The 11684-nt window shown below is 29.2% G+C and overlaps 1 protein-coding gene across 1 annotated transcript in view; it reads right to left on the reverse strand.

Annotated features, from left to right (window-relative positions):
• LOC105621527 (proton-coupled amino acid transporter 4) overlaps positions 1-6577 on the reverse strand; it is an 8026-nt gene extending 1449 nt beyond the window's left edge. The window contains exons 1-6 of the mRNA XM_012203000.1: positions 6522-6577; positions 4471-4560; positions 3676-4033; positions 2034-2315; positions 1561-1739; positions 1310-1479 (exon numbers count right to left, since the gene is read on the reverse strand). Of these exons, the coding sequence (XP_012058390.1) occupies positions 1310-1479; positions 1561-1739; positions 2034-2315; positions 3676-4033; positions 4471-4560; positions 6522-6577 (1135 nt within the window). The remainder of the gene's footprint in view (positions 1-1309; positions 1480-1560; positions 1740-2033; positions 2316-3675; positions 4034-4470; positions 4561-6521) is intronic.
• Between the last annotated feature and the right edge of the window lie 5107 nt (positions 6578-11684).

An 11684-nucleotide genomic window follows, 5' to 3' on the forward strand; every position in this document is an offset into this window, starting at 1 on the left:
TATATCACATTACATTTATTGTTGAACGGCAAATTATAATATTGCTGTACTATTACATACTGTTTAGAAAGTTTAGTTAGTATTTAGAGGGAAACTTGTATAAGCGAAAAAATCTATCGTAACAATGAGAAATTGACGTACACACGGCCTAAAGTGGGCCAAATCTATTGCACCGAACGAAAGAACTGATCCGAGCCGAATAAAGCAGACGATTCCCTTCTTTCTCGGTACACTTGGTAATAAAAAGGCACGTCACGCGTATACACACGGGGAGTAAGTGGGTGACACCGATCATTCAATCGGCCTACCGATTGAGTCTGCGACTCGACCTCCTCTCTGTCGAGAATGTGTGATTCATCACAGTTTCTCCATCTCGCAATCATAGAATGTCGCGGCAAAAACGCAACAGGAAAAGGTTACGGGAAAGCGATGTTAACTTTTAGCCTATTGAAAAACACGCCGTCTCTTTAAGTATATCTGATAACTATCTAACCATTTTGCTAGACTTGCAATCCTGATAGATTAATCTCTCTGATCTCACGTAATATAAATCTCTCGGTACATAAAGAGTGGTATTCATACTTGGAGCTTATATTTAGGACCATCTTAAGTACAATCTTAAGATATCATGAACCAGTCAGAGATATAAGCAGAGAATAAGCTTAAGATATTACTAAGGCAGTCTTAAAATAAGGACAGATTATAAATAAAACCGCTCAAACATGTGAAAAATATTTGTCCACGATATTAGTTATATCACATTTCAGTTTGAAATGTGCTATAATTTACGTCTCTCAAAGAGTTAAGATTCTAATAAAAAAGAAAAGAAAAAAGAGGGAAAATTTATGGCATAAGAAAGGAAATTCTATCAAATGAATAATATATAATCTGGAAAAATATATAATTACTTCTAAGTCTTTTCAAAAATCATATGTCCTTTCTTTAGAGATCCATTTATGGATACAAAAAAAGGCACGAGTGATGTAGATTTGTAAATTTGTGAATCATCTGCTTATACAAGTTGCTTAACAGTTGCTTTCCTGTGTCGAAACTATTTCTATTCTCTGTTTCCAATCAGGTAAAAAATTATTACGTCTGCGACGACCGGTTTTTCGCGTTTAACAACACTCGCTTCGTATAACCGAAATATTTTAAATCCATATTCTTAAAATTGTATTCGCATTTTTTCATTTGATTTACATTTTAATCATTTGTTTATAACCTAGATTGAATTTGTTTTTATTTATAATTAAGCTGTTCAGATTTAACTACAGCAGCAGCTTCTTGTACGAATAATTTAACATTTTACCTGATAGCATAACAATGCATATTCTCATCACCGTTTCGCCCAAGGCCAGGAACTTATGGTTAAACAAGTGCTTTATGGAATTCCACATGATCTCGAGGGGCACGAAGAGCTGCAGACCGTAAGTAAAAAGAACAGCTAAAGCAATGAGACCCTTTACCACTTGGGCTGGACTAAAACATTACCACTCATCAGTTTAAAACACATGTATCAAAATGACATTAAATATTTAACAAAAAGAGATATCTACTCACATTTCATTCGTTGGCAGACTCAACGTGATGCTGGGTTGTACATCTTCGCCGAAGGCGAGGAAACCGAACACTCCCATCATAGCATATAGACTCACGACTATCGTCATCGTGATGTTAAGTACACTAGGACATCCGAGGAAATGATGTGGATATTTCATGTTGTTCGCCACGGGCATCACCTGCGATTACAATGGTACCTGGAAGCGCTCGAGAATGCGAAAGACGCAAGAGAGACCGTGCGATTATTTTTTAAATCATTCGCTTACAAAAGTAACAGTTGCCTTCCTGCATCGAATTAGTTCTATTCTCAGCTGTTATCTTTTCGATCAAATAAAAAACCACCTACTCCTGCGACGACCAGTTACTCGCGTTTAATGTCCCCTTCTGGATTTCCGACCTTATAAAGAAAGGCCAAGGTACCACGATTTAATTCGCGCTTAATAACACTATGGTAATTGATAATGGGAACTTACAACGCCGATACCTTCGATGGCGAATATCACAGTCGCGAAGAAACGGGGTAGCTGCTCCACCGAGGCGAACAGCTTGTTGTTGCTGAACGAATGCAGGTTACTGTTGCTGAAGATGTAGTAGAGCGTGATCGAAAAGCCGGTTATCATGAAGATGTTCGCCAGTGCTGAGAATGGCACCATATATTTTAAATCGCGTACCTGACCGAGCAGCACCAATGCCGGAATCAATGAGTAAATGAATAATTCAATATCTAAGTTCTTGTCGATATTATAATTCACGATCTGAAAAGAAAACGAGACGCACAGTTGTGACATGGAAGATAGGTTTGGTCTTCGTAACTTTTGGAAGGGCGATGTCACTTTTTATATTTATATTTTCTCGCGCAAGTGAAGTCTTCAATTTGTTAAGATTATATAGGTAATATACAGTTATACCTAGATTTTCATTTAAATCTTTAAGAGCTTTAAAAAATCTTTTAGAGACGGCGATGTATGTAAGGAGAACGCACAAGAAAGCACTCGGTCACATGCAAGAAGAGAACAAGTAGAATCATTCCTTCAAAATGCATTGCCTTGACAAAATTTGACGCTTTTCTATATCGTATTGTTTAAATAATTAAACATTTAATACTTTTTATTTTTTGAAATTCCATATCCAAATTTGTGTAAGAATCATATCTCTATTTCTATTCTATTATTTAGATTCCAATTAAATTCGATTATATTTTAATATATATAACTTGAGTTATAATTTAAGTAATTTAAAGAATAACAATCATATAAATCACAGAGTGTCAATCAATTAATGTACATATAAAATAGATAATAATTTTTAAATGTATATGCGATCAATAATTATGTACAAATAACAAAAAACTTCATAGTATTATAAATGATAAGAATTATTATATATGATAAGAACAGAAACTGTAATTTAAGATATCTAACAAGCTACACAATAATTATCAATTATTATTATTACATTATCAATATAATTTTTTGTTATTCACTAATTGAATTAAGTTATCTGCTGATTAAAGAATGCAATAATCATCATGTATGAACAAATATTTATTCGATATCGTGAAATCACAAAAATTGCGAAGCATCAGTCAGTTTATCAAATCTTTGTGTACTTTGTATTTATATCACTTACAGAAATACTAACCAATTTATTACTGAAAAAGAACAAATAAATAATTATTTATTTTTTAAAGTATTAAAAATACTAAACAGTGCTTTTAATACTATTTACTTGAAATAAATAAATAATTAATTAGATTTCTATAAGGGATGTACTTATAAAGTTTCTTTGAGCTTTAGTTTGAATGTCAGTTCTCTCCTTTATAAAACGACGATCTAATTAACTCGTTAACATAACTTGTAAACAATTTCGCTAACGTATGGCTAATATTTATGGCAGATGATAAAAAAGGATCAACATGATAAATAAGTGATATAATCATTATGTAAAACAATATTGTACTCATTAGACTCACATTAAGTTATTTAAAATTATAAACTTCGGAACTAGTTGTAACAGAATGAGGCAAAAATGTATTAATGAGTTCCGCTAGTCGTGCCAAGCATTCCTTAACATACATAAACGATCTTACTGTCATGAATTATGTAAGATGCATACCTGCTGAAGGGATCTAGAAACAAACACGACATAAACACACGAGCCGCCCACATATGTCGCGCACAGCGCCGTATTCACGAATATCTTGCTGATGTTGGCCCAACGCCTGAGCGGTTTCGGTCCACAAAGAAAGGCTGCGTACGCTGTTTCAGCGTACGTCATTTGCGGCGTCTTAGTACGTCGGCAGAGTATATGAGACGTACGCACCAGTATATGCACGCAATGGGCGCAAATAAAACCGATTATAATTGTACCGATGCCACCAAATACTAGCCCGCCGTTTTTTATCGCATGTGGCATGGCCAGGATTCCCGTCCCTAGAGAAGATTTCAAGAGATGTGCCAAGGAGCCCAAATCTCTGAAACGCACGGCAAAACATGAAGTTATGATATCGATACTTTGTTTCTTTGCTAGAAAATGTATGTACCTATTATTAGTTATACATACATTATGTTTATGCGTATCGTCGCGTTGATAAAAAAAGTTAATAGAAGTAAAAAATTAGCATTAGAAATGCAGAGTATTCAAATTTTGAAAACTCCCACAGTTTCTTTTAAATTGAAGCTATAGGAAAGAAAATGAAGTTACGCACTATCTTAATTAAAACATTATTCCAATTCAGAATTTACAAAATGCTAAAAAATTTCTAATTATGAAATGTGTCACTTTACTATCACGCGGCGATACGTTATTAAAAACAGGATGCTGCAATACCCAATATTTTTTTGACAGAATATGAAAAATACATGTCAACTTAAGGGCCGACAAAAATTCTAGAATTTTAATGAAACTTACGAGGTTGCATGTTGTTTATCACGATGCTCGAATGGATCATATAGTTCATCCTTTTCGTTATACTCGCCGATATTCGGAGCTATTTTCGTGCTAAAATGAAAAAAATAAACTATTATACATACAAAGCATTAAATTTTATTACAACGAGATAACAAAAGAATGCAATAACATATGCACATGGAATTAAGGAGACATTAAAAATAATATATTCATGAATGAAAGGGATGCTATTTTTTTCCTGATTTTTTTATATATTTATATTTTGTTTAATGATTAATATTATTTTAAATAATATTAATCATTAATATATTAAGAATTAATGTTTTCAATAATAGTTTCTACTGCATTATATTTCTCTCTATGTACAAATGATTTAATGTTTAATCATGGATGTAACAGGAGTGTATCTAATATTACATCCCGTGCATTTTCATGCAAAATGTAAAGAAAAAACTTTAGCTGTGTAAATATTTGTGAAATTTGATATTGATTTTTAAGAAGATAAAAAAAGTTACAAAATTTAAGCGTAAGAAATGACAAAATAAGATTCTAATATTAACAATAAATAAGGAAATGTACGCTGGCAATGAGAATTAAGCGCAGTAATTGGAGCGCAACAAAATTATCAGTGATTTATTAATCGATAAATAACAAACGTTTGGGCATCATCAGTGGATACATTATTTGTACAGGTTACAAAATTTAATTAAATTAAGTCTGGAGTGTTAGCACTTCTGTAGAGTTTGCACATAGAGAGAAAATTAAAATGTAAATAATAGTCTGATAAAATATATGTATTATTTATACAATGATATTGAAAATTTACGATATAAAAATAATTCTTGTTTCATTGAAAAGTAAGTCATGTTGTTTACTGTGAATTCTGTATATATCACAATATATCACAATATATATATAAATCTTAACTGAAATGCACTCTACTAGATATTGTATTTGTATGTACATAATTTTGGACAGAACACTTTTAGAATTATAAGATTCTTAAGCAAAAATTTTTGTAGTACCGTTTGTCATGTGATAATAACGTTGATCTATCAAGTGATAATAACGTTAACAAGAACTAAATCAATTTCGATTAAAAGTTATAAGGAAAAACGTCAAGTTTATGCAATGCACTTCCTATCTCTGTATGAAATACGATACAATCACATTCCATGATGATTAATCTTGATCCAATGATTAGTTTTGCAGACACTGCATATACAGAAGCCGCGTTATCTATATGCGATTGACGTTTATCGTTGAATGACTCTGATCATTAAGAAAGCTTTTGTCGATCATGCACGTCTTTAATTATATTGTTCAATAAAAAAAGAAATACCAAAACAAAATCAATTATTTCCATAGATTTTTGGTTGATGAATACGAATCTGACTTCCAAAATGTTCCATCATGTTACCATTTTGAGAAATTTATTTTTTGCAACTTAAAGTTGCAAAAAGTATTATTTACATTTTGTCATATTATAACTATAATATGTGACATGCTACAGAAGTTTTATTGCAATCAAAATTAAAGATATTGTTAGGTCTCTTAGCCCTCAAGACAGGTTTTTAGTGTCGACTACATATAATAAGATATTCATAGTTAAATGTGGGATTAATCAAAATTATACATATTGTTAGGTCTCTTAGCCTTCAAGACAATTCTTTTTATGTCGACTACATATAATGAGATATTCATGGTTAAATGTGGGATCTATTGCGAAAAAATAAATTAATTATTGATGATTTACAAAATATGTAAAAGTAGCATTTTTTGCAAATTGAATTGCAAATTTCTCAAAATTGTGACGGAGTAATTTAGAAAATGTGTATTTATATTCAACATTTAACAAATAATTGTTCGAAAAAAGTCATTTTTTATCAAACAGCATTATTTGTATTCTATAGAATTTGATAATATAAATATCAGTAAGATCTTTTGTAATTCATCGATTGAGTGAATTACATTTTAATCAATATTTTTATATTTTATCATTTGGTTTATGCAAACAATATAGCATCGAGTATTAATAATGATGGAAATACCTGCTACTGAATTCTGTCATGGGATTGTCCGATAGTTCTTTCTCCGCTCGACCCATGGCGATCCTATGAAAATAACAATATATCATATGAGATTTAGAGAGAAAAAAAGAAGGTACACAGGAGAGAGAGAAAGATACAGAAAATATTCTTAAATATATACTACAATTCACTTTTATAAATATTTTGTCAATAATAATTAAATTATAACATAATCCAAAAATAAATTTTACATTATATATTAATTTGTTAATTAAATAAATTAATTTATTAAGTTCAAATTTCATTTCTATCAGCTGCTTTTAATTTTCTTTTCTTTCTTTTAATTTTCATTAATAATACGTTAATGATACGTTGAAAAATCAATAAATTTCTAATTAACAATAAAAAAAAGTTTGCCGACGCATAGAGTGAGATAAGCGTTATCGTATGCCGTTTGAAAACGGAAGGCTTCCTCCGTATCATATTGTAAATATGAAATGATCAGCTAAACTGCTAAACAAACATTGATTGATCGCGATTTTTTATAATAAATAATAATCCATGTAGCTTTGAAAAGGAAAACAGGCTGTAATAGCAATTTCTTTTATATATTTAATTAATGATATTATCGCAATGACATTATATCGGCCAAGTTCCTTGCACTCGATTTGTCCGCAACGTACCGGAAAAAAGTTTAGATAAAGCTGTAATCTGTATTATTAATATTCTTTGATAAAAGAAAATTAAAAGCCAAGTCACGTTTCGGATTAACATCGACTGTGAAAATTAATTACTCTTTTTTGCTCCTAATAATTGTATGAATTAGTACTAACAAATACTTGAATTACAAAAATTTGCGTATTTCTCTAAATTATTTTTTGATAAGAGATTGACGCGCCACAATGAAATTTCGGATATATATATCATATAATTTTTAATTTGCCACTTAAAATTAAAATAACTAAATAAGTAAGAAATCAATAAAAAGATCGAATATCAATTCTCTTTAATCATATGCAAGAATTTGATAAGGCAATAAAAATCTGTGAAAAGTTTTTTTAGTTCAAAGTTTTGGTAAATCGCGACATTTAGTTCAAGACTCAATTATTATCGATAATCAATTTTATAATATTTATTATTTTAATTTATCGACATATTATATATAATAAAAGAGAGTTGAGATTGACGAAAGAAATTTGGATATAAAAAAAGTAGTGGTAAAAAGAGATGTGAAAGATTTATCGACAAAAGTGATCAGTTGCAGAAAAAAAAGTGATTTGCAATTACGTAAAAAAGAAAGAATGCATTCTTTAATATGCATAATATGTATATACACATCTGACAAATGGACATCGTACGATGCTTTACCTTGACCAATTTTTAAAACTTCCTTCGAAGTTAAAAGTTCCTTTTATTCGCCAATAAAAATCAAGCATGTTGTTTCAACGACCGATGATGAAAATTCTTCATGGATTACGACTCGACGGACAACCCGAGATTCACGTAGGAAATTAATGGAAGGTAAAAATTCGAGAGTTGCGCAAGAGACCCCTTGCATTCAAGATTGCAATCAGCCGATAGCGATCAATTCTTAGAGTATATCCACACAAACTTGCATAGCCATATACGCATAAACTTATACATAAAGAAAATTATCCAATCATATTTTACGTTTTATAAAAGAAATGTGATTGGATAATTTTCTTTGTGCATACGTTTTTTATGTATCTATACAAGTTGTGTGGATATATTTTTAGGGCTATTATGTACAAAGTTACATAAGCTGCATAAACATAGCATAAGGCCGTTGATCCAATAAACATTTAGCATAAAGATGTTGATAAGATTCTCACTGATCTAAGAGCCTTATGTTATGATTATGCTTATAACTTTGTGTGTGATGGCCCTTAATCTACTTTCGCAATTTTAATTAAAAGCGACAAGAAAATGATTCTATATTACGCGAACGAACGTATTCTGAGTTACGACTGTACGCTATTATTCAAGAAATCAAGCATTATATGATTCTATCTTAAAATGATCTCATTCAGCAGTAACTAACGGATCTGAATGTATAACTATAGATCCTCGGAAGATTCTTGATTGTTTAAGCGAATATATACAACGCATACATGAGGGATTCAAAGTCGTGAAGGACTCGCGCAATTGAAACGTCTCATAAATATTCCACGAAGAGCAAAGAATAATGTCAAGAGGATACGCAAGGACAATTTGTGATTACAATTTGCGAAGGTGGAAATTGAAAAACCTTGAAAAAAAATATTAATTAACGCTATAATAAAAGATTTAATATTATAATAATATACAAACCAAGACTCAAATAATTAAAAAATGCTAATACAAGGCTATGAGTCGCAAATCGGATGATAATTAACAATTAAAATTCATCAAAATTTAATACATGTAATCTACAAATATTTCGACTCTTATCGGATCTTTAGTATCGTATATATAATATAAATGCGTAATTAACTATTTTAAAACAGCTTCAATCTTCACCATTTAATATTATTATATTATAATTACAACAAATAAGATTCATATATAAGTAGATATAATTAATTGTGTCTGTAAATTTATTTAAAAACTTTTATTAATATTTTAAAACTATATAGAATAATATATATATATATTTACTAAAGTATAATTAAATTCAATTTAAAAAAAACTAAATCGTATAAAAAAATTTTAGTTGTTTTTATAATATATTTAAAATACTAATTAACGATATCAAAAAAAATGGAAGAGATTTCTCTTTACAAAGAAGTATATTTATTTCTACACCATATGAAACATGATATAGGAATTTATTGTTGAAATATTTGCCAGTAATAATTTTTTATAAGTTAATCAGTAAATTAATTTTAGCGAAACAGATCGCTACTCAGAATAATCTTATAGATAATAATCTAATAGATAAGCTTTAATAAGGACTAACTCAAGTGGATACAGTTCTTATCATTATTCTTGGCGATTTTGAAAAAATTTTATTAGAGGTATCCGCAATTTGTCATCTTTAATCGTTATAACTTTTATATAATTTACTGCGAACTATAAGTATTTATTGTAAAATTGTATTCTATGTTCAAGAATTGAATATTTAAAGAATATAATTATCATTTTAAATACTCGCTTATAATAGGCAATCGTAATGCAAGTCATTTTATTATTATAAAACATACTATTTTTATTTTTTATAAAATTGAAAAGTTTAAAAGTTATTTTTTACAGCAATTTTGTCACGATATTTTGTTACATCATAATCACTTGAAAAAATCTGATATGGCTCACGAAGAACTCAAGTCATGATATAAGAATACAAGATGAAACATTCTCGTGGATATGCAGTAGGAGAGTGAATTTTGGACAAAATTTGATGGGTTGTTTCCAATACTGCTATCGCAATTATGCGCAATGCTACAGCTTGTATTCTTACATCATAGTGCTGATCATGATATAAGAGTATAAAATATCTATTTCGTTGCACATAATGGCGGCAGACTAAATCAGCATAACCAAATCAAATACTTGCTCCAAAAGTTAATGCACTTAGTAACAATCAGGTTCTTTTTTACAATTTCGGACAACGTTTTGATCAAAGAACAGCCATATTCAAGACGATTGTGAATCCTTGTGAATGGAATACCTTATATTTCTATTTGACTGACAGTATCATGGCGCTACCGAGGAAATTGCTTTGTATTTTCATTTCCTAGCTGATTAATAAATATTAATGTATAATTTTGAATCCATCTAATCTTCTCAAATACAAATAATATTGAGTTGTCAGCAGAGGCATGAATGTTTATAATAAAAAGTAATAACGCTGGCAATGACTCGAATAAAAAATTTTTTTATGTAAGAAAATTTTTTGTTACATAAAAATATTTCTTTTAAAGATTTGCGTTTCAAAACTATATAAACTATTTAATTCTAATAAACTATTTAATTCTAATAAAAAAGAACAATTTGTTTCAAAAAATTTCATAGAGAAGTGCATGTTGAACTTTAAATCAATGTTTTAATCACACAATTTAAATTATTATCACTCAAATCTTTCAGTTTAAAATTAAATTCATTCTTCTTTATCCTTATTGTAATATAAACGCATGTGCATTTATTTAAATATTTATAAAAAGTTAATTGCACATAACTATTCTGTTTCTTAGTAAATGTTAGCTCAGTATTTATAAATGCTTATCATGATGTGTATATGTAATAGATTTATGTGTGTCACATTACTGTGATGTCGAATTTTAGTAAGAGACTCTAATAAATTTAAAGTCGATTTTTACCAGAACTCTATAATTAGAAATATTTAATTATTTCAGAAAAATTATTAAATTGTACGTTGGAAATATTTAACAATTGAAAAAATTTAATGTGTTTTACGTATTGTAAAAATATATAAATATACAATAAATTATAAAATCGATTATAAAATTATAAATTATATATTCACATAAGATTCTTATTGTAAAGATTCTTATTATAAAACCAATTTTAATAAAATTTTTTTATAAATTTTACAAATGCATTTATAAAATAGATATACATTACGTTTGTAACAATTTTCCTTTACAGAAAAAATGATGAATGAAATGAAATGACAAATATAATGCAAAATTTATTAATTAAATCAATGTCCACAAAATTCCAGTAAAAGTGTAACAAAACTTTGCTGCTCATAAAGTGAAAAGTAAACAACAAATAAATGGCAAAACCCGAGAGTAGAATATGTACAGAACAATATAATGCCAAATTAGCAGCAAATGTCGAGCAAAACTTGCTGTTGGATAGCTCGATCATTTGACATACTTTTTTAAATATCCTTAAATAGAACTCTCTTTTATGAATTTTATACATAATTAATTTTAAAAATATTTACGCTTTATACAGATTACGAATGGTTTAAAAAAGTCAATTCATGAGAAAATATATGCAATAAATCTCAGGGTCGAATCTCTCTCTCTCTCTGAAATCTTTCCAAGTAACACACAGCACTTATAAAGCGTTAACAAAGTGCTAAAAAAGCGCATATAATCACTTCTTTAACGCTTTGTAAGCGCTACTATGCTACTTGAATCGTCAAATATAAAAGTTAACCGCTTTCATGCGGAGCAATACTTTATTTCACACATATACAATTCCAATTATAATATA

This window comes from Atta cephalotes (genome assembly GCF_000143395.1).
Source record: "Atta cephalotes unplaced genomic scaffold scaffold00034, whole genome shotgun sequence".
NCBI lineage: Eukaryota > Metazoa > Arthropoda > Insecta > Hymenoptera > Formicidae > Atta > Atta cephalotes.